The sequence below is a fragment of the Gopherus flavomarginatus genome, chromosome 24 (assembly GCF_025201925.1).
Source record: "Gopherus flavomarginatus isolate rGopFla2 chromosome 24, rGopFla2.mat.asm, whole genome shotgun sequence".
Classification (NCBI taxonomy): domain Eukaryota; kingdom Metazoa; phylum Chordata; order Testudines; family Testudinidae; genus Gopherus; species Gopherus flavomarginatus.
In genome coordinates, this window is record NC_066640.1 from 5,938,483 (window position 1) to 5,965,607 (window position 27,125).

The 27,125-nt window shown below is 46.7% G+C and overlaps 1 protein-coding gene and 1 pseudogene across 3 annotated transcripts; one reads left to right on the plus strand and one right to left on the minus strand.

Moving 5' to 3' along the window:
- Positions 1-2,033: 2,033 nt before the first annotated feature.
- Positions 2,034-26,618, minus strand: MOB3A (MOB kinase activator 3A). 3 transcript variants are annotated; one of them, XM_050933831.1, is made up of 4 exons: positions 26,515-26,618; positions 10,864-11,446; positions 5,062-5,264; positions 2,034-4,015 (listed from the first exon to the last, which is right to left on the minus strand). In XM_050933831.1, exons 2-4 carry the CDS (start codon positions 11,279-11,281, stop codon positions 3,986-3,988), a joined length of 651 nt encoding a protein of 216 aa, XP_050789788.1. In that variant the 5' UTR covers positions 11,282-11,446; positions 26,515-26,618; the 3' UTR covers positions 2,034-3,985. The 3 variants fall into 3 exon arrangements, with proteins under 3 accessions (XP_050789788.1, XP_050789786.1, XP_050789787.1); XM_050933829.1 differs by having other exon boundaries at positions 10,864-11,451; XM_050933830.1 differs by lacking the exon at positions 26,515-26,618 and adding an exon at positions 16,239-16,573 and having other exon boundaries at positions 10,864-11,451.
- Positions 21,058-21,445, plus strand: LOC127040073 (histone H2A type 2-C-like; annotated as a pseudogene).
- Positions 26,619-27,125: the final 507 nt, after the last annotated feature.

The following is a 27,125-nucleotide window of genomic DNA, read 5'->3' on the forward strand; positions in this document are numbered from 1 at the left end:
GCCAATAGGAGCTGGGGGGCGGGGGCAGTGCCTGTGGGTAAGAGCCACATGGCGCTGCTTGCGCACCTCCACCTAGGAGCCGGACCTCCTGCTGTCTGCTTCTCGGGTGCAGTGTGGTCCGCGGTGCCAGGACAGGCAGGAAACCTGGCTTAGCAACCTCACTGTGCTGCTGACCAGGAGCTACCCAAGATAAGCCCCAACCCCATGCCCCAATCCCCAAACCAAGACCCTCCTGCACCCCAAAACCCTCATCACTGGCCACACCCCAGAGCCCCAACCCTCCCACACCCCAACCCCCTGCCCCAGCCCAGAGCCCCCTCCAACACCCTGAACCCCTTACTTCTGGCCCCACAGCCCTCACCCCCATCCCTCAACCTTCTGCCCCAGCCCTGATCCCCTCCCACACCCTAAGCCCCTCATCCCCAGCTCCACTGGGTCACAGGCATCAATAATCTTCTTCAACTGGGTCACCAGAAATAGGATGACCAGACAGCAATGTGAAAAATCAGGACAGGGGGTGGGGGGGTAATAGGAGCCAATATAAGAAAAATACCCCAAAATGGGGACTGTCTCTATAAAATCGGGGCATCTGGTCACCCTAATCAGAAAAAAATTTAAAACCTCTGGCCTAGGCGCCACACTGAAGCTAGATCTCATCTGTTACAACACTGCGGGAAAGCAGCACCCTCTAGAGGCAACTCATAGGCACAATCAGCCAGAACTTCATGCCTTCCATGCGGGACCTTAACTCGGTTTTGGGAGTTTTCAAACTCACACATGCCTAGACTGACCCACGTAGGCAGCTGTGTAGAGACTTCACTTGTGCCCTCCAGCAGAACGTCCAATTCCGTTTTAAGAGCATCACTGCACCATTTCCCCCTGCACGAGCAGGGCAACCTCTGTTTACAACCAAATTTCTATTTCCAACTTGTATGACTGGTAGATAGAGGTCATCTTAAACAAGCAAGGATTTGATTATATCCCAGTGACAAAGGAAGCCCTTGTCCTCTAGCATGTAGTGGATGTTTCTCTGAAATCCCCGCTCCAGTAGACTAAATACTGAAGAGGTGCACTCAAGGGCCAACTCCCACAGAAGTTGATAAAGGGGCTGAAGCCCCTGTAGGATCAAATCCCTGATTTTTCACAGCTCCAACTGACTAATCAAAGTTGTGGGTCTTCAGCACCTCTGAAAGCCAGGCCCCAAATACCTGACACTGGGTGTGGGTGGGTGAAGGAGCTAGGTACAGTCCAAGGGCCAGTCTGAGCTGTATTTACTCTTTTTCCTTTGACTGCTGCAGGACCATAATGCTGAACTGTGGTGGTTTCTAGTCATCCATCCATACCAGTAGCTCAGTCTGTTCCACTCAGTGACCCGCCCACGCTATGACAGAAAGGAGTATTGGGAGCCGACCCCCACCCCCCTATGAAATGTGGTCTGATGCACTGAAACTTCTTCATGCCCTCCCGTTTGAGAACATGTGAACTAGGGATATAGCAAATTTTAAATGGCCATGTGCTCCACCCCCCTGCCAAAATAGGAAATATATCTGCATACGTTGGATGCAGCCCCTCAGGCTCCTGGCAGGTTGATAATTCAGCCCTAAGTATCCGTTTGGGCCACCCATTCTTCCAGGACTATTAGACCAGAGGAAGCATGGCCCAGTGGTTAGGGCATTAGGCTACTACTTTCAAGACCTGTGTTTGATTCATTCCTCCAACCCATAATTCCCTGTGTGACCTTGGGCAAGTCACTTAGTCTCACTGTGCCTCAGTTGCCCCTCTGTATAACAGGGATGATAGTGCTGCCTCCCTGGCAAGGAGGGCAAATACCATAAGGGTGAGGTGCTCAGATAGTAACAGGGGCCAAGTGATGCTTTTTAGAAGCTCTAGAAAACGGCAGCCACCCCACACACCTACACTGTGCTCACTCTGGTGACATTTCTAGATTATGTCTTGACACAACATTTTGTATTGGTGGTCTGTACAAAGAACTTCTAACAGGGAGAAGCTGTTAGCAACCAGCACCCAACACATAAATACAACATAATTTATTGTGTCTGTTTCACAGAATGATAGTGGTATGTGTTAGAAACAGAGTCCAGGACGTAGTACGAGACATGACTCACGTAAGTACAAAGACTCAGACCACAGGATTGTTTCCTTAGAGGAAAGTGGCTAGTGGTAGCAACTTGGTCCCTGCTCACAAAAAACCTTATTTTCCCACCCACCTCCCTCCCACCCTTCACCCCAAATCCAAGGCAGTCCCTCCTTTATCACACAGAAATCAATGTTCTTAAGTTCTGCATTAGGAAGTTACAGGCCAAAATTAAGCTCCCCCAGGCAGTATGCAAGCCAGTGGACTGTGGCTCTGCACTAGAGACTTTGTCTATTAAGGTAGACGGCCGGAAGAAAAGGTGTGGGAAACGGTGTTCAGGAAGAGAAGGCAGAGGCCGTAGGACGCTTACAGAAGTTAAAGAGGGCCAAGCCAGAGCCAGTAAATGAAGTCCAGGACAGTGCGACACCTGCAGAGATCCTACAGCCTCACTAACACGATGATTTGTCTGGGGATAGTGGGGAGGGGGTGGGGGAGACTAAACAAGTGATTTAGTCTCTGGGTGGCAGAACTTGGCTTCTTTTTGATAATCAAGCTGAAGCGGACAGAGGGCTTCCATTGCCGAGGGGAGATACATCTCACACAGTTCTGCAGCATCTGGCAGTCCAGGGGCCAAATGCAGTCACTCACCTCTCCAGTACGCAACACTCCGTCCCAACTAGCAGTCTTTGCTTGGCTCAGGATGGAGACCTGCACTCTGGGACCTGGAGGCCTCCTTACAGGAAAGGGTGATCTCAATTTGCTTCATTTTAATCAGATTAGTTCTAGACTTTGGGCTTCAAGAAAGTTGCCCAAGCTAAATAGGCTAAAAGTTGAGTTTTTTCCAAGCACATCAACTAGCTTCTGTCCCAGCCTGGCCTCACCCCTCATATCTCCTTTCAGTAGGAGAAGCAGAAGTATTTTAACTCCCTCTTCCCCCTTAAGCTCTGCCCTCCCATCAATAGAAGCTACAGCGAGGTGGAGAAAGACAGACAGCTAAGAGTGGATGTAACAGGAAAGTCAGGTGAAATCTATCCAGGTATATTAGTGCCCCTGCATAGAGAGCACCCTAATATAGCAACCCTGCCCTCGACACAATGTGCTCTGAAAGGTGGAAACCTTCATATGCTCCTGCTTTAGAATTAGGAAACAGGTATTTGTGAGCAATGACCTCAAAAGATTAGCAGAGGAATAAACAGAGTGAGATTAGCATCGATTTCCCCAAGCAGTGAAGGGTGAGGTCTAGCTGAGAAGTCAGAGGAAGGAACAGAAGACATTTTCAGACAGAAAAGCCTAATCACGGAGAGAAAGTCAGTTAGATACAAGGGCTGGAGAAGTGTGCAAGGAGCCAAGTCTATATGCACACTTAAGTGATAGTTAATTCTCAGCTAGCAGAATAGCTGCCCTAACAAAGCACTTCCTGCTGTACCTTCAGGATGCAGGTGAGCCTTCCTCCCCCACAGCCAGTGCCATGCACCGCTACGGTCTCCACACCCTGGCTATGCTGAAAGCAAGTCCATCTTAAAAAACAACACTTGAAGCAATGAAGTCTACAGTCTGACTAGGCTTAGTTAGGGCCACCCAACAAGGCGGTCAGTGAGATGAAACATCAGGTGGTTCTCATAATGCTCATTCCCCCCTCTAAAAAAACTGACTAAAAATGATGCATTTCCATCTAGTGGCAAACAATTACAGAAATTACCATAAAAACTAGTTATCTAAGGCATCTTTAAAAAAATATTTCTGCAGTCTCCATTTTAAGTTGAAAGCTCCATAAAAATATATTTCTATGAAATGTCTCTGATCGTCCCTTGAGCGGCATCTCCGGTGCAGTGATGGGGTTCAGCAGTCCTGAGGCGGCTTGGCCTGGGTGAGGGCAGGAAGGTCCAGAGCTCAGTGGCACATCCGGGAGGTCATTTCCTTCTATCAAAGGACACACACAAGACAGGGAAGTTAGTGGTAAGAAGCACAATTCCCAGGCAAGAGACATTTCAGTAAGAAAGTCTCAAAGTCTGGAATGCTGTTTCCATAGCACCATTAATTAAAAAAGCAGTATTTCAGTTTGAATACTCATGTGGGGAAGAAATTCAGTGTCACCTTTAACCTCTGCCCCCATATTCCTCTTCACTGACAGTCAGGAGACCTCTCAGCTGCCCCATCAGATTTAAATCTGTCTGACTGCATAAAGCTATAGAATAACCATCACCTACCATTCCAGACTAATGCAAACACCTATCGCTTTTATGGCACTTTGCATCCTCCATGCTCTTTATGAAGTTGGTGAGCATCGCTGTGCTCATTTTACAGAAGGGGAAATAAAGAACAGGGAGGGGACCAAGGAGGTGATTTAGCCTGAGCACGTACACTCTCCAAGTTACATAGCTAGTCAGTGACAACTGGGACTAGGACCAAGGGCTCGACTCTGTGACCAGCATCCTACCCCACTGCCTTTCTGTGCCATGCACAGCAATGTGCTGGCTACACAGTGATAAGGCATCAGGATAGATCCTTGGAATTCAATTGCAACTTTGCTGGCAGGAGTGCACAGCTCATTGCAGAGTGCAGTACCCGGACTGAGGAACAGCAGAGGCACGTTATTCAGCCATTGACCAGACAATGGGGAGTGGTGGTGGCAGGGGAATACATAAGATGGCAGCCTGAAGCACAAGGAGGTTACCTGGCAGAATCTACAAACGTGGCAGTTTCCCTCCCTGCTCAGCTTGCATGAGGTACCATGGAATAAAAGAGGGCAGGGTAAGAACAGATTTTTGAGCTGTAAAGGGAGGGGGAATGGAATAGGTATGACAGGATTTCAGTCACCCTCTTCAGAGCTCAGAATCTCTCAAACTGAATCCAATGTTTGGCTATGCGATTCAGTGGACAGGGACCGGGAGTCAGGATCCCAGAGTTCTGTTTGAGACACACCATTCTGGGGCCATTCATAGTATAATGCAGCCAAATTCACTCACCAGAGGTTCCAGCTCCTTTGTGTCTATTAGATTGAACTCTTTCACAAAATAGTAGAAGTGCTTGTAGCAGGTGTTCACGTGGGCCTCTGACCCCATATGGGTGATCCTGTCAAAATGGTGGATGTAGACGTGAACAAAGACCCGGAAGAGCCTAGACAGAATCTTCTTCACTACCTGAAGGAAGTTCTTGGGGAACGGAGTACCTGCAAGAAGAACACACAAGCACCATGATTTATTGAAATGTACTTTCCCCAGGACTCTGGTGACATGCAGTCTTCCTAAAGCAAAAAAAGAAACAGTCCAGTGTGTACTGCAGTGATGCAAAAACAGTTTTCTCTGGAGTAATTCACAGACTGCATTCCCTCCTTTCTAAATTCTGGATCAGTTTTTCCAAAGTTAATGCTATTAACCTATGCTATTGGGTCCTGTATTATTGATGCTACTGTCTGAGAGACCTGAATACAAACTGGATTAGTGCACATATATATTTCCAGCTGCCATTTCAATCTGATATGGTTTCTTTCAGTTCCTGTTGGTCTACTATCTTGCATAATTTTTTATAAAAATGCCCCACAATGCTCCACTTGAGAAATGGCTGCATGCTGGGAGGAGTGGCTCTTGTATATAGTTTAGTAAATTTGACAAACCCTTTGGGATCCTTCAGGTTAATATGAGTTAAAATTAAGATAATATTACGCTCAGTCATTTCAAGCCCCTGTTCACATTCGACACTTTCTTTGTGTCTTTCATTCTAACAGCTACATTTGCAATCTGCAATACAGTAGAGTTTGATCAGCTGCTCTTTCTAGTAATTACAAAACAACTTGAGTTTAAAGTCTACATAGATTGCTTCTCCACATACAAGGAGGAGGTAAGAGGTGAAAGGTATTCGTTAGATATCCTTCTTCCCCTGCCCCCCAAGAGCTCGGCATGAAATTAATTTTCAGTCTGTGTTAAGTCAGTGAATCTGGTATTCTAAGCATAGCTAGAAAACTCTAAACAAGACAGAGAACTCCTTTGATGATGTAAGCTTCCCTCTCCCTCCCAGATGAAACAGATGTTCAGGCAATCACTCAGTCCAAAAGAGGTCCTTGCTGAAGAACGATAAATAAAGGGACCACACCCCAGAACTTCCTGTGGTTACCCAGATCAACACAGAGCAAGGATTTTGGCAACTGATACAGGTACTGTTGTAGGTTGGGGGTGGTTTACTGTCTTATTCTCTCCCCCAGTGTCACCCCATTTAAGTATTGTTGTTCTGTGTGTGCAGATGGATGTCTGAGTAATGGTGGACACTTTCTGCAAACAATCAGATGGCTCCTTTTCATTAGCACTTTGAGAAGGATGAATATCTTGGCATTCTCTGTACACACTGAGGTAGTGCAGGAGTGGATGGGATCCTGTGGGATCTGAAATGGATAACCAGCTCCTTCTCCCCTATCTCATTTGTTAGTTGGTCTCCCACACAAATACCCATGCAGCTGTCATCTGGTTCTACTTCATTTGGCAGAACCTTGACCTGTGCTGCCTGTCCAGACAAGGCAAACAGGTTTCATTATCAAATCAGGCACTAGGACAAAGGGTCACAGGACTATTATTGTTCCTTCATTGTGCAACATCCCCTCTCCTCCAATCTCCACTGCTTGCTTCCCCACCCCCAACACAGACCTTATATTACCCAGACTATCCCAGAGATGAATGGAGTTGCCTTAGGGCAGTGGTTTTCAAACTTTTTTTCTGGCAACCCAGTTGAAGAAAAATTTTTATGCCCACAACCCAACCAAGCTGGGGATGAGGGGTGTGGGAGAGGCTGGGGGCTGTGAGGTGGGGCCAGGAATGAGGGGTTCAGGGTGTTGGAGGAGGCTCTGGGATCAGGCAGGGGGTTGGGGTGCAGGAGGGGACAGGGCTGGGGTTGCATGCTCTGGAGTGGGGCTAGGGATGAGGGGTTTGGGGTGCAGGAGGGGGCTCCAGGTTTGGGGGAGGCTCAGGGCTGGATCAAGGGATTGGGACGCAAGGTTGAGGCACAGGCTTACATCGGGCAGCTCCCAGTCAGCAGCCCAGCAGTTAGAAGACCCATCGGCTGCCTGACTACAGCAGTCTAGTTCCTACCTGTTCTGACACCATGAAGTGCCCCGGAAGCAGCCAGCAGCAGGTCCAGCTCCTAGGTGGAGGCTCACAAGCGGCTCCACGCAGCTCTCGCCCGCAGGCACCACCCCTCCAGCTCCCATTGGCTGGTTCCTGGCCAATGGGAGTGCGGCGCCAGCGCTCAGGGTGGGGGTTGCATGCAGAGCCCTACGGCCCCCCCACCTAGGAGCCAGACCTGCTGCCTGGGGCGCAGCACGGTGTCAGAAGAGGTAGGGACTAGCCTGCCTTAGCCAGGCAGCACTGCCGATGGGACTTTTAAAAGCCTGGTCGGTGGTGCTGACCAGAGCCACTGCGACCCAGTGCCTTCCATTCCTGGGTCACGACCTGCAGTTTGAAAACCACTGCACTAGGGCTTTGCCTGAAAGGTAATTTGGGTCATTCAGAAAAGCAGAAGACTGACCCTACGCCAAAAGCTAAGCGAGCCTCTGCTGCAGCAGTGCTAACTCAAGGAGCAAGGGCTGAATGACACTTGTCCAAGATGCTATGTATTCAGACCCAGACTAGAGCTAAGAAAAAGCACTGCTGAGAGAGGTTTCAAAAAGGGCCAGTATTTCACAAGCTGCAAGAGACGGAGACAAAAGCTTTATACCACACCAGAGAGATGCTGGAGTCTCAGATCTCATGGGTATAAAGCATTAGGCCAACACTTGAAAGGCTAAATTTAGGAGCATTTCTCATTGACTACAACGGGAACCGTGGGCGGTCAACAATGCTGAAAGTCAGCCCTCTCGTTTAGATGCATAAATATAGCTTCCTGAGCCTATTTTTGGGCACCCAAGTTTGGACATTTTGGGCTCCAAATCTTGTTTATACCAAGGCCTCTTTAAACTCCGCCGGAAGCATAGGAGGGACATAGGTTACCATTACACACACTCTAAGGTCTCTTGATGCTGCCAGAGTGGTGTCAAGGAGTCTTCTTAGAACAAATGAGAATCAGGCCCTCTGGCCTTCGTTTTTAAGCAATGGGAGGTTGAAATATGTCAGATCTGGAAATAAAATAAGACGCGCATCATTCTGATCGCAGAACTCCTGAACCACCCAACCAGCCACATGTAACTTGGCGCAGATCTACAGGCAAAGAAGGGCACAGCCAATAAGATGCGTCCTGCACCAGAGTATGAAGTCAGTAAGTGCAGGGACTGATGGGTTGCTCTAGGGAGCAAAAACCATCACTGCTTGGAGCCCTAGACTGAAAACACCCTGCATGACCAATCCCAAAGGCTTGGGTCTGTTGTCAAAAACATCGCAGTTGTTGCAATCGTCCATAAGGAGAGAGAAGAATCCCTCAGGTAATCTAGTCCCAGCCCGGGTATGACTTGGAATCAACACCTTGAACTGCAGCCAGAAACAAGTGTAGTTCACAGAGCACGGACATGGATGTGCTCATCACTCAGATCTGGTCCACTAAGCTGACGGGCCACCACATTCTGTGCTGTGCTGTGCTTCTGAATGGGTCTGAAGTACAGCAGGCAAACCTGGATTACTGCAGCACAGTCTACATGAGAGGGCAAGATCACAACTCCAGTTAATCACAGATGTGGGGGAAGAGAAATTATAAGCTACGAAGGAATCCAAGAGCACTCAGGGATTCACACAGCCCAAGACTGCAAACCCCTTCTGCAAGCCTTGGACCTCTTCCTTCACTAGATGGAACCGCCATAACTTCAGAAATTTTGCAAGCTGTTTTCCTCTGTCAACCAGCACCTCCATCTTCTCAACCAGGTGTCAGTCAGAATGGATGTATTTTTAAATTCTGTTATCTCAACCTGACAGTCCTAAAAATACTTTGGCAGAATGAGTAAGATTTTCCAAGAGCCATGAACCCCATTCACAGAAGTCGACCTTGAGGGCACCAGCCCAGAACCTTCAGCAACAAAAATACAAACCCCTACGGCGTGAGCTAAATAATAAGATTTTAGTAGTAAGTTGCAGGCCATTGCCATCGAGACTAGCCATGGAGGCACAATCACATGCGCTAAATCCAGATATTGCACAGGCACCAGTCCTAAACTACTGTTCAGAATGAGAGACGAAGTCCAGGAGCCCAACCTCTGTAGAGGACAGTGACTCCTCCCGTCTCGCAGCAGCCGCATAATCTCTGATGTGCCGTTTGAGTCTTCCAAGAGCACCCTCTGACTTGGAGTGCCTCGTCTGAAACATTTTAGGCCTAATTTTCCAGAAGTGCTAAGCATTCACCACGCTAGCCGAAATCAATGCTAACTGCGGGTACTTGGCACTTCTTTAACAAAAAAGAAAACAGTTATGCCCGACCACGTCTCAGGCTAGGCACAAAGGTATCCAAAATCAGCAGCCACTTTCAAAAGTTTGCAGCCCTCTGCAAATTGCCAGTCAGTACTAAAGGAAGCAGTTCACCTACCATCTCAAGGATCTGTGCAGCAGTGATACCCAATGCCATAAACTAGTGGTTTTCAACCTATTCTCAGACCCTAAAAAATTCAAAATTGAAGACCCCTTTGGAAATCTTAGGCAGAGTCTGCAGACCTCCCCAGAGGTCCACGAAACACAGGTTAAAAACCACTGTCAAACAAGTGACTACTGGAAAAGGAACAGGGGCATAGAAGGGGCAAGAGTCTGTACTGGTGGATAAAAGTCAATTTTTCTGAAAAAGAAATTGGATATTTTTTGTTATTTAAATTAGAATAAGTTTTTCTTTTTAAAAATAAACTTGTTTAACATGAAATCTGAATTTAACAGAAAATATACTTTAATACCTGAAATTATAATCTCTTAAGACATTTAAATAAAAAATAAATATGTTGAATCCATGAGCCTCTATCACAAACTGAGTTAAACACTGCTTTTCTATATAAAGAAACAAGACGGGGAAACTTTTGAGGCCAAGCTTTATCAATATGGCACAACAGGTCATGTGCTGTATTAAGATCTTGATCCTGTGGATGACCCAGGCCTGTGCCACTGGGTGCAAGAGACTGGCAAAGTCACCACAGGGGTTGGGACCCAGCTTCTGACTCCAGGAGACACTGTGTGTATCTCATCACAATCAGCCACTGAGCCTACCTGGATGGTCTCATACTCCTATTTTATAGCTTCTCCCTACCTGAGCTCAGTTCTCAAATTATGAATATTTATGACTTCACCCAGGATGGAAACTTCCTCTCCAGCTCATGAAAAAACACTGACGTTCATGTATCCAAAACATTTAAGGTAGTTCCGTTTAATAAACATAAATATTCTATACCCTTGTGTGTGTTTAATTAAATTCCCATTATCATCCTAGTGCAGCTTGACACAAATTGTCACCAATAAGTTAATTACCTTTTACCATTTTCTAACATACTAAAACTGTACAAATAATAAGAATCTGAAAACAATAAGCTATATAAATGCTTAAATAAATAGAGAGAGTTATAGTGTACCCTCCTAGGTAGTAAAAAGGACGTTCCAAATCTAGTGTAAAGGCTCTATTTAGTTGTAAATCGACATGTATTAATAGTTATATCAACCAATGAGAACGCACCTCTCTTTAGAAAATAAAGGAAGTGCCAACAGAAAAGTTCCTTAACACGGATCATTTAACTCAAGGTTTTTCGTTTGGTGATGTAAATTGCCCTGATTTAAATCAACTGATCTTGTGTCAGTCCAATTAATGTCCCCACAAATCAGACCCGAACTTACCAACATTGGTGGGGAAAATGTCCTCATTGTTGATCTGCACCTCAATCCAGTCCATCAAGAGGTTCAGGTACTTGGGAGCAGACAGGGCAGTGGGTTTCCGGTACTTGTGCTCATCCTGCCACCTGTACTCGTACTTGGGTCCCCCAGACATGATCGGACAGGACTGTTCCGTGCAATAGTCACTGATGGTGCCGTAGATCAGATTGATGCGATTGAAGAAGTCCACCACATGCACCGCCACCCAGTCATTCTGTTCCTCACCAGACGGCAGCTGGACGGCCAGCTTCAAGTCCAGCCCTGCATTGAGAGAGGCTTGAGCTCTCTTGTGCAGCTCAAACCGCTGAGTCCCAGGCTCAAACTTGCGTTTGGGCCGAAAGGTTTTGTCCTTATTGAACACTTGCTTTAAAGGGTTGGACATTTTTCTTCTTTTTTCCCCCTCTCTCTTTCCCAAGTCTTCAGTGACGACAGCTAGAGACACACAGTGGCTGCACAGTTTCCAATGGCAAGGTCGTAATGGCCTGGTCGTAATGGCCTCTATCTTCACAGAAATAACTCTGAGCTCCTCTGATTCTCCAAGTACCTTCTGATCTGCAACACAGAATTTACAGTAGTTAGATGTGCAGCTTTTTCAACAAGAGACTTCGTTCGGAAGGAGTAAATTTGTTTGAATGCCTTAGTGGGAAGGTTTGGACATACACCTCAAACTCACAGAACTGAAACAAAAGCCAAATATGCTTCATTTCCCCTACCCTTTCATCTTAGGACTAGGTTTCTTTAAGGGAAGTGTAAAAGACAGAAGAATGAGGGTGAAGTTCTCAAAGAGGTTCCTCATTCAGCCTCTCTCACTGTTAGGGTGACCAGATGTCCTGATATTTGGGGCTTTTTCTTATAGAGACTCCTATTACCCTCCACCCCCGTCCCGATTTCTCACACTTGCTGTCTGGTCACCCTACTCATTGTAAGAAAAGTGTTGCAGATCCAGGTCTTCAATTACTTCTACACAAAACATTAAGTGAGAGAAGGTTTATACCCAGTTTGCCAAGTTATTGTGGGTGAAGAAGCAGATCATTACTGTTATTACTATAAGACACCAAGACTCTACCACTATGGTACCAATGTAGCTACATGGTTTTATGAAAGCATTCAGAAACTAGCACAGCATTATTTTGCTACTAGGCAGAAATGTGCAAAATATTATCCACAACAGCTGTGTCCATGGACTTATAGCAAGGAGATTGGTTTCAGGCTGGATCCTCAACAAAGGCTAGATTCTAATACCCTTAAAGACATTGAGGAGTAACTTACTCCAGAAGTGGTCTCATTAAAATCACTGGGACTACTCTCTACATGAGCCAGGGTATCAGAATCTGTCCCTGAATGACAGGATTCCCCTTGTGAAACAGACACGTGATTTTTGGCGGTGTAGTGTGGAAGGTGCTGACCAGCCCAACAAAGACAGGCCATTTTAAGTCAGCCTGCAATAGATGCATTGCGTAGCTCCACAGTGGTTCTTGGAGACAGTCATCTGAGGAGAGTTGGCTGCTCACATGGTGCTGGAGCATCTGCTACATTGCATTAAGGAGAACAAAGAACATATCAAACACTTTCTTAATGTTACTTTCCCATGTAAGCAATGGCCATCATTGCCAGAGGTTTTTATGGTTGTGCAATGGGAGGAGAAATGGCCCTGAGACGCTATTAAGACGTGTTCCACACTACAAAAATACATGAGAACCCCATGGCTAACAATCCATATTGCCAGCAATCCAACATCCGTGAAGTTCAGTTCTGGAGCCATGCCACATGTTCACAAAGTCACCCCAACAAGAGAGGAAAGGGCAGGGTATCCACATCCACCCACCCCTCCCATTTTTTAGTTGGTACCAACTCAAAATTCCAGCCGGGTTCATTGAGAGATTCACTCGTGATCAAGTGAGCCTGGGCCAGTTTTGAGATGAAACCAAGTGAAGCTCTGTGCTTTTGACCAAATTTTGCCTTGGGGAATGCATACTCTTCACAAACCAATAAGGAGAGGTGTTTGCATGAACCCCTGAAGCTACTGATATTTGCTTGACTAATTTAAGACCAACAGCGAAGGGCCAAGGATATGCGGAAAAAATAAGCTTAAGATGCATTTGATCACAAAGAGAAAAATTTTGAAAGTCATAACAAAAGGGCACACTGACAGCAAAATGCAGCGAGACAGTAGCTATGGTTAGCAAGAGCCGAGTCATACCCTCACCACATCCTGCAACAAAATGCTTCACTTCTTCTAAGAAACGGAAACACAAGGGGCTGTGCCCATTCAGCTTAGATGCACGCATATTGAGCTCACATATTCTTCTGTAACATATCCAAAACAAAGGCAAAACAAAACCCCTAACAATGTAGAGGGCAGGTTCATGGTCTGAAGCCACTTCCAGGAGGAAATTAGCTCCAGAGAGATGGTAGCATGCACTATTTCCTCACTTTGGAGTCTCAAAGGAAAGCTGTAGTACTGCATGAGTATTAACTGCAGACTCCTTTGGTTCTGGGCTCCAGCCAAACACAAGAAAGAGGCCTTTGACTGATCTGACTCTGCTCCCATTTACCTTGTCTTTACACCATAGTAACCCCATTGACTTCAGTCCAGTCACTCAGTTATGCTGGTATTACATGTAATTGGCCTTTTCATTTACTTCCCGTTTTTGCTGGGAAGTAGCTAAAGGCCGCACATAGGTCTCTGCTTGGTACTAGTACAACAGGGGGCATGGCAGGAGGGGACTGAAACGCACTACCAAAACCTTATGGAGAAGCACTCTCAAGGCCTGCCCACGCTTTGTCAGTGGAGTGGACACTAAGGATTTTCCAAGAGAAATTGTCAAAGGGTGATTCATAAAAGCCAACCCAGACCTACAAAAAGAGGGAGTTTTCACAGCTGAGGAACCAGTTAGCAAAAAAACCCCAAAACCCTATTTTTTTTAAATAGGTAGCATTACTTGGGTAACTAAGCCCTTCTATGTTTCAGGTTTTGATTTGGTTTTTAAAAGGGATGTAAAACTTGTGATAGTTCCAGGAGTCACCTCCCTGGAAACTGAAGCCCTCTAAGCAAACCTCAGCATGGGCAGAAGCTGGACAAACTTCCCTGTATTTCAGTCCTGACCTCTGGAGCTCAGGGCTTAGAGTGACGATTAGTCTCCATGGGCCATGCAATTCTTGGCTTTCCTGCTACGACTGCCAAGATGCTCAAGAGTGGAGGTGGTTTGTGATGCAGCCGTGTCTAATGGAAAGGGACCAAGAATGCCAAACAGTCAAAAGATGGCAATGACTTTTGGTCAAATCTAACCTGAGCTGGATTACAGCAAGTGACCGAAGAGTAAGGTTTGGTCTCCTCCAATCTCTTGAGACATCTGTGCACCTGGCTTATATTTTTATATATAAGCCAAGTTTTAACTCTCAGTTTTCCTGTGTCCAGAGTTTGAAGAAGTGCCTCCTTTTCTCTGTGGAATCATTAGCATACTTAACAAGTCAATACAGCCAGATCTTCAGCTGGTGTAAATCAGCAACACTCCATTGACCATATCTGCCAATTTACACTAACTAGGGATCTGGCCCTATAATTTCTAATGCTAGCATGGGAGCATGGTGAACAGCATTCAAGGATGTTGCATTACATTAGCACTGCAATTTTCTTTCCACAAATAGTTTCCTCTTCCTATTGCACATGATTCATAAGACTACCTGATAAACTTGCTGCTGTGATCAGCTGCACATTAAGTAAAATTAGCAGCAGCCTTAAGAGTTTAAGATATTAGTAAAATGTAAACTTCAGCTAAAGTACAACAGGATCTAACGCATTCAGCTATGGTTTTGATGTGTAACTTGGTTAAGAAAAATGCAGTTATGGACAATATCTGGCTCTGGTAAATGTAAGACATGCAGGTTCTGTGGCTGACCAAAGCAGCACTTCTTAAAAAATGTGCAAATTTTTTTTCTCACTTATGCAGTGGAAGTCAGGAGTCACTTCGCTTAAGTCAGTGGAGTTACATGGGGGTAAAACTAATATGAGAGGATAACTTTCAGTACTGCTTTATTCTAAAATATGTTTCCAACAGAGAAATGCAAGGCATATTTCACTAGTTTTCCATTATTTCTTTCCCTGTCATTTCTCCAAGCTGGACAAGAGTGTCTTTGTATGGCAAAGAGTCACCATTTTCTGTTGATTTAACAACATAAGAATGGTCAGACCAAGGGTCCATCTAGTCCAGTATCCTGTCTTTCAACAGTGGCCAGTGCCAGGTGCCCCAGAGGGAATGAACAGAACAGGTAATCAAGTGATTCATCCTGTTTCTCATTCCAGCTTCTGGCAAACAGAGGCTAAGGATACCATTCCTGCCGATCCTGGCTAACAGCCATTGATGGACCTATCCTCCAGGAATTTATCTAGTTATTTTTTTAACCCTGTTATGGTCTTGGCCTTCACAACATCCTCTGGCAAGGAGTTCCACAGGTTGACTGTGTTGGGTGAGGAAATACTTCCTTTTATTTGTTTTAAACCTGCTGCCTATTAATTTCATTTGGTGACCTCTAGAAATTGTGTTATGAAAGTAGTAAACAACACTTCCTTATCTACTTTCTCTATACTAGTCATGATTTAATAGACCTCAATCATATCTCTTCTCAGCTGTCTCTTTTCCAAGCTGAAAAGTCCCAGTTTTATTAATCTCTCCTCATACGGAAGCCGTTCCATACCTCTAATAATTTTTGTTGCCCTTTTCTTAACCTTTTCGAATTCCAATATATCTTTTTTGAGATGAGGCGACCACATCTGCACGCAGTATTCAAGATGTGGGTGTACCATGGATTTATATAGAGGCTCATGATATTTTCTGTCCCGTTATCTAACCCTTTCTTAATGATTCCCAACATTCTGTTTGCTTTCTTGACTGCCGCTGCACATGGACTGGATGTTTTCAGAGAACTATCCACAATGATTCCAAGATCTCTTTCTTCAGTAGTAACAGCTAATTTAGACCCCATCATTTTATATGTATAGTTGGGATTATGCTTTCCAATGTGCATTACTTTGCATTTATCAACATTAAATTTCCTCTGCCATTTTGTTACCCAGTCATGCAGTTTTGAGAGATACTTTTGTAGCTCTTCACAATCTGCCTGGGTCTTAACTATCTTTAGTAATGTTGTAACATGGACTGTCACTGTGACTTGTCAATATCAAATATTCATCCCACATCTGAACACACAGACTACACTGTAAAAAATACCTCTTCCATTTTAAAAAGGGAATGAGGTCTCTCCAGACAACCTCTCCCCACCACTACGAAAACTCAGGAAGTGATTCCCTCTCCCCCACAATCCTCTTTCAGGAAACCTACCTGTACACAGAGATGACTTCTCTGCGTAGATTCTTTATTTCCTTCAGTTCCTGAAACACCATCCAGAATGACATGCAGTACCATCTTCCAACCCGCACACCATCCCCACAGAGGATTTACTTTAGGGTTTTAACAAGTGCCAGAATAAATGCAATCAACAGATTAAAACCAGTGGGTTCTCCATTTTCTGGCTCCTCGAATTATACTGCCTGGGATAGTTTGTTGTGCCTGTTCTACAGCCTTATACCAGTGTTTCCAAAGGCCAAAGTTTAAAACTTCTTCATTTAAAAGAAGTATTTCATGTGGTCTCTGTAGTGCCAGCTAGATTGTGGGTTGCAGACAGGGAGGAGTCGGAAACATATGCAGCCACTTCCTTGCCAAGTGACCTGACAGCTTAGGCAGCTCACATCCTGCTGCCTTACTCATTTGAAAACCCTGCAAGTAAATCCTGGTGAGTAATACGTTTACGGTACAGGTTTCCTTTTACAGAAGCTACTCCACTGTACTAAGAAACAATAATATTGTAGGATTTATTTTAACACTTACAGAAGACCCACACACAGACTAGGTTATATGCTTCTGATCATTCTACAGCATTGTGGCAAATTTCCCACCCAGGCAAACCAAGACCAGATTTTTCATAGCTCTTCCAAAGGGATGACTGAGGCAGAAGGAAGTCAAAACACTGTTTGCAAAGCTGCATTGATCATGGTAGTGAATGAACAAAAATACACAAGTGTGTCCTGGCAATTTCAAACTGTCAGGGTGGATGGGGAAAAAGGTATTTCAGGGCAGACAATAATAATTGGTAGAAGGAGAGAGATTTTCAAATATTTTAAACTTGGAACAAAAAGAAAGCTTGAAAAGGTCACTGGTAGTTTTAGTCAGATGCCAAACTAGAAACCGAGGCCAACATTTCCAAAAGTGACCAGGGTCACTGGATGTCCAATTTGACAAATGCTGGGCTTGATTTTCCAGAGGCACTGAGGACTCAACTCCAGATACATCAATATGAGCTACCACTGCTCAGTACTTCTGATAAACCAACCCAAGGAGATTGTAGTTAGGCATCAAAGAACTGAGGCATTGTTTTGAAAAAACAAAACAAAACATCATTTTCTCTTACACACACCCACGCACATACACCTGTGAGCCACTTTTTAAAATTTAACCCAATTAATACTTTCTGCACGAAGACTGTAGTTTCTGTGATAGTCTGCTCAAGGGATAAAATATCCGTCTCTCATTTCTCCACTGTATGAGTATGCTGAGCAGAGAGGAAGTCCCTAAACTGCTCTTTGGAATGGGTTTTAAATAAAAGAAAAAGTACACACATGCAAAATTAGCATAACCATAAGGACACACTTGAAAGAAACACACAAACACACAGTAGGAAACAGTCACAAAATGAAGAGCACACCAGATCAGTGGGAGTGTCAAAATTGCCAGGCAGAAAGCGTGTAAAAATTGTGAAGTCTGACCATTCATAGCCCTTCTTGAACGACATCTCTGCCTAGATTAATTTCCTGTCTGGCAGGGATTCACCTACTTTTAACTGGAGATCTCCAGCATTTTCCTATAAAACTGCTCAGTCTGCTTTTGTTTCTATTTTAGTAAAAACATCCATGTGGCATATCCAAATTCTTTTAAAAAAGACTGTCCTAATATAATATTGGCAGCAACCTCTATATTGGCAGTAATCGTTAAGACATTAACACAAACCATGTCTTTCCTTGCCAAGGCAGCATCAAGACACGAACAGCAGTTTACAGATACGTTGCTAATGCATGTAAGAGCTAGGGAGGTTCTCACTGGTAGCTTTGTACCACCCCAAACGTTACTGCTTTCAGTTTCCTCATGTATCTTGCTGGAGACAATCCAAAGTATCTGCTCTGAAGGGCAAAGAGCACTAGGTACATTAAAAAATAAAAGTTTTGGAGAGCTTTTGAAATAGAGTTATACTGAAAACACACAGCAGAATTTCTACCTGTATAATCCTGCTGATCCAAGCCCGGATGCATACGTCTAGCAAAAGATGGCATTTATGCCTTCATTCAATGGGACAACTTCCTAGGTTTTCCTTTCATCAATCTGGTTTCTGAGAGGCATTAATGACAAATATAATGCAGCCATTTTGAAAGACAGATTTCGAATCATCAGTCCTAAGGATTTAACAAATAGCCCTTTCATAATAAGTCCAGAATAAGTTTCAGGAATGTACTACTGGTCTCCCCCCTCTCTTTGCAATGTGAATACAGCAATTTAAATCAGAGCAATGCTGTCTTGGACATTTCTAAGCAAGAACTCATGCAAGCCACATGCTTATTCTGGGGTTTCCAAGGAAGAGCCTTGGTCAGGATCAGGGCAGTCCATTTTCATGCCTTTAAACCACAAGAATGCAGAACTGATCCAGTTGAACACAAGAGGAAGTAGTACCATATTGCATAAAACAATCATACTGAACTTTAATTTGTGTTTTTCTTCCCTCATGAAAGGTGACCAAATAACAATGTATTCAAACTATTTTTTTTAATCTATTTAGTTTTGGTAATAGCAAGGGGAAGGGGAAAAAAAAGTCAGATCTGATAAATTAACCCATACAGGGGCTAGGACGACTTCTACTAACTAACACACCCTAGGGCAGAGCTTCATAGCTGCACACTGTAGCAAAGAGCAACAGTTTCAGAAAACCCACATCAGAAGAATAAATGCAATTTATCAGCATTTAGATCTAGTATGAATGGACAGTAGGAATCCCATTAAATAATAATTCAGTGTTAAGCTTTCACATATGGGGGAGAAGAAAAGATAGTTCATGGGACAGTAGTGAGATAGCACAGCCTCTCAATTCTAAATTCCTGACTTGAATCCAGACCGGGCTGACAGTAATCAAAGCAATTACAAGCTGATGTATGTTGAGTGCTCCATGTGAAATGAGCTGGGTGAGGCCTCAACAACAGGATTCACATCACAAATTGGTACCCTCAGAAGAAAGGTTAAGGACTGAAAGGTCCATGGGGACTGGACTGTCAGGTGTGAAGGTAAGACTATCTCCTTGCCACAGATAAAGGCAGGGGTTGGCAAACTACAGCCCGTGGGCTGGATCCGGCCTGCCAGTTGTTTTAATCCAGCCCTCGAGCTCCCGCTGGGGAGCAGAGTCTGGAGCTTGCTCCACTCCAGCATTCCAGCCGGGGAGCAGGGTCAGGGGGCGCTCCTAGAAGCAGCAGCAGCATGTCCTCCCTTCTGACTCCTGTGCATACGGGCAGCCAGGGGGCTCCGCTCCATCTGCTGCCCCGCCCCAAGCGTTGCCCCGCAGTTCCCGTTGGCCGGAAACCACGGCCAATGGGAGCTGCAGGAGCGGCGCCTGCAGATGGGGCAGTACGCAGCAGAGCCACCTGGCTACATCTCCATATAGGAGCTGGAGGGGGGACATGCTGCTGCTTCTGGGAGCTGCTTGAGGTAAGTGCCGCTTAGGACATGCACCCCAAGCCACTCCCCTATTCCCAACTCCCTGCCCCAGCCCTGATCGCCCTCCTGCCCTCTGAACCCTTAGTCCCAGCCCAGAGCACCCTCCTTCACCCCAAACCCCTCATCCTCAGTCCTACCCCAGAGCCTAGACCACCAGCAGGAGCCCTCGCCCTCCCCCCATTCCCCAATCCCCTGCCTCAGCCCCGATCCCCCTCCCACTGTCTGAAATCCTCATTTCTGGCCCCACCCCGGAGCCCACACCCCCAGCCAGAGCGCTCACCTCCTCCTGCACCCCAGCCCCAATTTCATGAGCATTCATGGCCCGCCATACAACTTCTATACTCAGATGTGGCCCTCGGACCAAAAAGTTTGCCCACCTCTGGCATAAGGGAAAGCTCGTACTTCCACCACTCAGGCTGTCCCACTCCAGTGGTGGATAGAGAAAGTATTTCAGTCTCCTGGGTGTTCAATTTGGTGACCAAAGATGATCTAGATGCCACACAATGAGCCATATTTTGTGCCTTTAGGAGAAGATTTTTCAAAAGGCACAAAAGGACTTAAAATGTATCTTTGAAAGTCTCCCCATAAAATTGCAAAGTTAGGATTGCTCACACTGCAATTGTTATGTATTTAGGGCCAAGTAGAAAGAGGATTTTTTTAAAGTGGCCTTTGCTTCCTTTAGATAGACACAGAAGTCCCCTGCTGAGGCTTTTGGGAGGTATAACTCTCTGTATGCGTAAGAATGCTCTGTGCACAGTAATGCAAGTGACTGGGACACGACTGCATGTGAAGGGAGAGCTGACTGGCTTCTAGCTTCATAGATGCTGAATAAAACTGACATGCTGGTTCATGACTCCAGAAGCTATTCTAGGTTCACTGTGTAGACATGTATTTCTAGGGCAAGTTGCAGCGGGCAGGTGACTTCCTGTACCATAGGGAGGATTTTTTTTTTTTTTTCCTCGTCAAGGTATGACGACACCATTTTTCAAAAAGTTCTGTGCAGCAACAATGCCTCTTGTTCTCCTCCAGCCTGGCTTAGTCCCTGCCTGAAGGGATTTAAGAGGCAAGAAAATAATGTCAGTTTAAACTCTGACAAGTCCATGCTGTGAGCAGCCCATTTATTTCTGGCAACATGAATCACTCTGCACTGTCCTTGCAAAACAGTATTTTAGGGAATCAGCGAAGTAGTATCTACCTAATTTCTTTTCTTCTTCAAAAAATATAAAACTAACTTCGCTGACGCATCTCCAGTGTAAAATTCTCATGCTAAGCTGGTCTAATCAACACAATGCTTCAGATTATGTTGCGAGCCAGACTTTAGCAAACGGTGTTAGGTAGAACGTGAATTGCAATGTCAGGCTGAGGCAAGCAGGGAGGCAAAGCGAGGGCTAGGGCGAAGTCTCGCTCCTCGCGGGCTGGACTGCAGTTCCCAGTGGCGAGTGCACCGGCTGCTCTGCAAAGGTAATTATGCTGAGCGGGTGGCGGCTGGAACTCCGGTCTATATGGCCGCGGTGCTGGAGTATCTGACCGCTGAGATTCTTGAGTTAGCCGGCAATGCTGCTCGGGACAACAAGAAAACCAGGATCATCCCCCGTCACCTTCAGCTTGCTATCCGTAAGGATGAGGAGCTCAATAAGCTCCTGGGGAAAGTGACGATTGCTCAGGGGGGTGTCCTGCCCAACATCCAGGCTGTGCTGCTGCCCAAGAAAACGGAGAGCCACAAGGCCAAGAGCAAGTAAAGCTGACTGAGGAATGAACACTTCTATTACAAGTTCAAACATTTTGAATGTCAATGGGGTGGAACCAGGGTTATGGGAAATTCTACAAGAGTTTCTTTAGCGCACACCAGGATCAGAATGAAAGGCTGGCTTTGAGCTCCACTCATTTCTCGCTCTCCTGTGTTAAAATAATGCTTTTGATGGCAGAGCAGTAGGGTTCACGTCTCCATAACAGAGAGTTGTGAAGCCAGCTCTACTCCTCCTCCTTGAGACCTACGTGTGGCAGTGATCATATGCATTAGCCCCATGGGTTTCAACCTGTGGTCCATAGACCCCTGGGAGTCTGCAGACTATGTCTAAGATTTCAAAGGGGTCCACACCACCATTTGGAATTTTTTTATGGGTCCACAAATGAAAAAAAGGTTGAAAACCACTGCATTAACCTGTCTCATCTGCCTGGTGACAAGCAACAGGCCTTAAGGAGATCTCAGACTTTGTAGCAGTGAAGAGCTGCCCACATCGGAAGATTTTTCTACCACACGGTTTGACATGAAAAAAGTCCCCCAAAACAGCAGCACCAACGGGAAACCTTTTGTGAAATTTCCTAGTGTAAACAAGGCCACAGTTTACCACATGTTGCTTTCTGCTTATGAGAGAAGCTACATTTTTGTGACTGATGCTCCATTGCTTCACATCTAGGGCTCAATTCCCACTTATTTTATTCCTGCATTTGTAGGGTGCCCAGACAGCAAGTGTGAAAAACTGGGACAGGGGTGGGGGGTAATAGGCGCCTATATATGAAAAACTCCCAAAAAACAGGACTGTCCCTATAAAAACAGGACATCTGGTCACCCTATGCATTTGGAATAGAGAAGAATTAAAGGTGTCTTTCAGATATCTTGCACTCCATGTATTCTCTAAAGCCAGATGGGTCTTGCCCAACTCTGATTAAGTCAGAGCAGCTTCAGGGCAGCTCTAGATTATGCTGTGCTTCCGTTCTGTCCTGGGGGAAAAAATAGCCACAGTGCAGTACACTCTAGCCACACGCACCCCGCTCCACCCCTCTCTATTAGGGGCTAGATGCAGGGATGATGCAGAGCCCTTATACCAACTCTACTCCAGCCAGGGAGGCTACCTGCACAGGAGGTATTCTCGGGGCCCTCTTTATGCTGCCAGAGTGGTGTGAAAGGACTTTAGGGCATGTCTACATTAAGGAAGTTTGCCAATGTATAGGGTGACCAGATGTCCTGTTTTTAAAGGGACAGTCCCATTTCTTGGGACTTTTTCTTATATAGGCGTGTTATTACCCACCACCCCATCCTGTTTTTTCACAGCTGCTGTCTGGTAACCCTACCAATGTACAGTGTAGTTACACCACTGCAAACCTCTCATGTAAATGTTCTGCACTTGTGCAAAGTAGGGCTTACATTGTTATTGCTTAATTTAGTACACGACTGTAAGCCCTGCCTTGGTAAGAGGGGTGCAGCACATCCTAGTGATGCATGTCCGCACTGTGGATTTACACCATTTTAACTAATTTGATGTAGTGTTTTGGGGACATCTTCACTGGCAACGTAAATGCACTGCTGCAGCCAGGCTTTAACATGGCTTGTGCAGTCATGGCAGCGCGCTGGGAGAGAGCTCTCCCAGCGCTCTAAAAAAAACCCACCTCCATGAGGGGTGTAGCTACCAGCGCTGGTGCACAGTCCATACTGGTGCTTTACAGCGCTGAAACTTGCTGCGCTCAGGAGGGTGTTTTTTCACACCCCTGAGCGAGAGAGTTGCAGCATGTAAAGTGCCAGTGTAGACAAGCCCTTACTGTAGACAAGCCCTGAGGGTAACCGAGAATCCAGCACCTACTGCTGCCATGTATATCTTCGCAAAGCAAGTATAAAGAACCACTATTCCAGTTTGGCTGCCTTTTACACACGCTTTGCGCAGGTATAAGTAGCTGCACAAGGTGCAAGGCAGTGGAGACTCAGGCCTCTTATCTCCAGTCCACAAGCTCAGAAGCCAGAGTAGCAGCATGATTTCCAAAACACTCAACCGTGTGCTCCCCTGCTGCAGCTCTGAAGACTTAACTATGCATCCCTTTGCAAAGTAGAAAGAGCTCTTATGGTCTCCATTGTGTATGTTCTTTCTAATGGATTAACAGGCACATTGTCCCCGCAACATGCCCCTAATCCACCTCAGACACGTTAAGAGAAATCAGATTCAACCAAGAGTCCATTATAATTTCCATCACAAGGTGATTCTTTTAGCACAGCAACAGCTCCAGCAGGAGGTTCAGACACACACAACTGAGAATAAAAACCACAGATGTCCCATGGAGACAGAGTTATCTAGAGAACTGAAGGTAAACACCCAGCCTAAGGTGCATTCATGAAAGCATTAGCTGGATATCACGAATTTCCAAGATAATCTCCTAAACCTCCAACAAAACTGGTTATGAATTCACTAATTACCCACTACAGCTGCATCTATGGCACAAGTTTCACAAAATACATCACTGTCTTATGAGAAAATTAATCTTCTTGAACTTCTGGGAGTTATTTTCAGGAGTACAGAACTTGAGATCATTGCAGAGATGGATACAGCTATAGACAGAGTGTGTGCTTCCACCACTAACAAGAACTTTTTTCTCTGTATACTGTTGCCATAGAAATCTCTGGCTTGATTAATGGAGAAGTTTTTCTAGTTACAAAGTAGTGGCTATATAAGCACAGCACAAAATTTATTTTAAATGGAGCAAGTCAGGCAAACAAGTTTCTGTGTGGTACTCCACATCCGTTCAAGCATTTATTCTGAATGCTGGGGGATAAACCCTAGGTCAGAAGGGAGAAAGCAATGTCAGGGAGCCAGACGGGCTCCAGAAAGCACCTGGAAAGGATACTTGAGTTCTAGTAGATAGCACAAGCCAATCAGGGAACAAGTTTATGACAGACGTCACTAAAAGTGAGCAGGTTTGAGGTGAGTTATGGTACAAGCAGGGAGTGAGGATTCCGAGTTCTAGTCCCAACTTCGGCATGCCGTCACTCACTTATGGTCTGATTTCCAAATGCGATGGAATGGCTTCCTGTTCAGATCTGCTTACTGGTATTATGCCAGCTTTTCAGTGCAAGCCAAGAATCACCAGCTGGGACGGAAGCCCCACCCAAGTACAAAGGAGGCAGATTCCAAACCAATTTGGCAGGAATTTAGACTTGGCACTTTTTTATTACTTTAAAGGTGTGCAACTCCTCACAGTCAAGTAGGCTGATGTATTTGCTTTCTGTTTTATTAATCTACTAAGATATGGTATTTCCAGTATCCAAGAAACTGTTTAACAAACAAGATTGAGCCTGAAACTTGCACGTGGAAGACGACCGATTGGGTGCAGCAACTAGATCCATCATAAAGAAAAACAGATGGTCAGGGGAATTTTATCTTACAATAAAAATCCCCCTTGCTCTGAAACTTGGCAGAGAAGACATCACAGCCCCGAATGAGGCTTTTCAAAAACATTTCGTCCTTCACTCGATTCAAGAGAAAGGCAACAGACCGTGCCTTGTCCCAGATTTCTTTGCTGGATAGTGGAGGACATCTCCCCAGCCTTGCAAGCTTTGAGGCACACACCCTTTAGCCTAAAGATCCCATATCACATCCAGCAAAAATTTTCTTTGGAGGTGGTTAATACCTGTCTCTAAGTTAGCAGAAGCAATCACTTCTGGTCACACGTACGCTAGGAGTGCTTTACTGGTATAACTAAACCAGTATACTATACTGGCAAAGCACTCCTATCATAGACACAGCTTATGCTGGCAAAACTATGCTTTTCCCGGTGTAACCAAATCTGCACTAGGGATTCTGCTCACACAGCTATGTACGTGATGGATCACACTTCTTTGTACACCTAACTGACACAGCTGTGCGAGCAGAAGCCCTGTTGGCTCTCGATGCCTACAGCCATAATTGGGGCAAACAAGGAGAAGACCTAACTTCAGTGCATTTACCCTCTGCTTTCTTCTTACCCCTACTGCTACTTATTCTCCATGCACCTGCGTGCAGATGGGTATTATTCACCCTCCCCTACTCACTTCCCCAAGACAGAGCTGTAATACAGCCCACCCCACCCACTTCCCTTTCCTGACAGACCTGTGGGCCAGAGCCTACACTTGGGCAGGGGGGGAGATGGAGGTTGCTCAAAGTTCAAACACTGGCAGCTCTTGGGTACCCCCCCGTCCATCCCCACTAATGAAGTCCTAGCAGAGCAACCCCAGCCTATCTTGGGCCACACTGACCCCCTGGGGGCTTTGCACACAGAGGGATTAAATCCTTCCCCAGCCATCAGTACTCCCCCTGCTTCCCCCTTTCCAATCTCCTCACCCCCCATTACTGTCCAGGCCACCATCACCCCTCATCATCCTCCCAGTCCCTTCTCCTTATCCCTCATCACCCTCCCAGTCCCTTCTCCTTACCCCCCATGTCCCTTCTTCCCAGACCCCCCATGAGCTCCCTCCAGTCCCTTCTCCCCAGCCCCCCATCATCCTCCCAGTCCCTTCTCTCCAGCCCCCCATGAGCTTCCTCCAGGCCCCTCTCCCCAGACCCCCATCATCCTCCCAGTCCCTTCTTCCCAGACCCCCCATGAGCTCCCTCCAGGCCCCTCTCCCCAGACCCCCATCATCCTCCCAGTCCCTTCTCTCCAGCCCCCCATGAGCTCCCTCCAGGCCCCTCTCCCCAGACCCCCCATCATCCTCCCAGTCCCTTCTCTCCAGCCCCCCATGAGCTTCCTCCAGGCCCCCCCCAGTCCCTTCTCCCCAGTCCCCTTTACCCCCCATCACCCTCCCAGTCCCTTCTCCCCATGCCCTCATCACCCCCCTCCATGCCCCTCTCCCCATCACCCCCAGTCCCTTCTCCCCAGCCCCCATCAGCTCCCTCCAGGCCCCTCTCCCCAGCCCATCACCGTCCCAGTCCCTTCTCCCCAGTCCCTCCTCTCCAGGCCCCCCTCGCCCCCCCACCAGGTTTCCCCTTTCAGCTCCCAGCAGGACCCCCCGATGTCCACGCCGCACCTCTCCTCAGCCCCCCGATTATCCCTCCGCCGAGACCCCCACCTGTGCCCGGCGGAGGGGTCACGTGCCGCGCTCTCCTCCGGGCCCGCTCAACTTTCCGGCGATCTCCGCCGCGCGCACAACCCCACTGCCGGCCTCGCGCCCGGCCGGCCCTACTTCCTCTTAAAGGGGCCGGCACACGCGCCGCTCAGCGCTCCGCCCGCGGGCTCCTCCCACTGCTTGGCGCCCGGGCGGGCAGGCGGCCCCCTCTGCCGGGCAGCTGAGCGCCTCCAGCTCACGGGGGCGGAGCCTGGCTCCCCCTTGCCTGCCCTTCCCCCACGCAGCCCCTGGGCCTGGATCCCCCTCCCAGCGAAGCATGGCCAGGGGGCCCCTTTGGGTAGGGTGACACCCCCCATGTGGGGCCAGCCCACGCCCTCCCTGCCTCCCACCCACACTGGGCTGGGGTCCGTCCCCCCAGTGCCAGCCCCCTGCCACCCTACACCCCCACCTGAGGGCCCTCTCTCTCCCCTGCCCGTGGGGCAGGTCGGCAGGCCTGAGCCGCTCTCCCTAGCCCTCCCTCCAGCACAGGGCTTGCGTTGACACTTGCCCCCCTCCCCTGCACATTGCTCCGTGCCCCATTAGGGGTCCCACCCCACATTTGTCCCCTTTGCTCT

Bases quoted from the DNA above. Each gene is read 5' to 3' on its own strand.
- MOB3A (XM_050933831.1), bottom strand. From the start codon at position 11,281: ATGTCCAACCCTTTAAAGCAAGTGTTCAATAAGGACAAAACCTTTCGG. The intron at 5,265-10,863 runs GTAAGTTCGGGT...TTCTTCTTGCAG, and splicing joins CATTTTCCCCACCAATGTTG to GTACTCCGTTCCCCAAGAAC. The intron at 4,016-5,061 runs GTGAGTGAATTT...GTCCTTTGATAG, and splicing joins CAAAGGAGCTGGAACCTCTG to AAGGAAATGACCTCCCGGAT.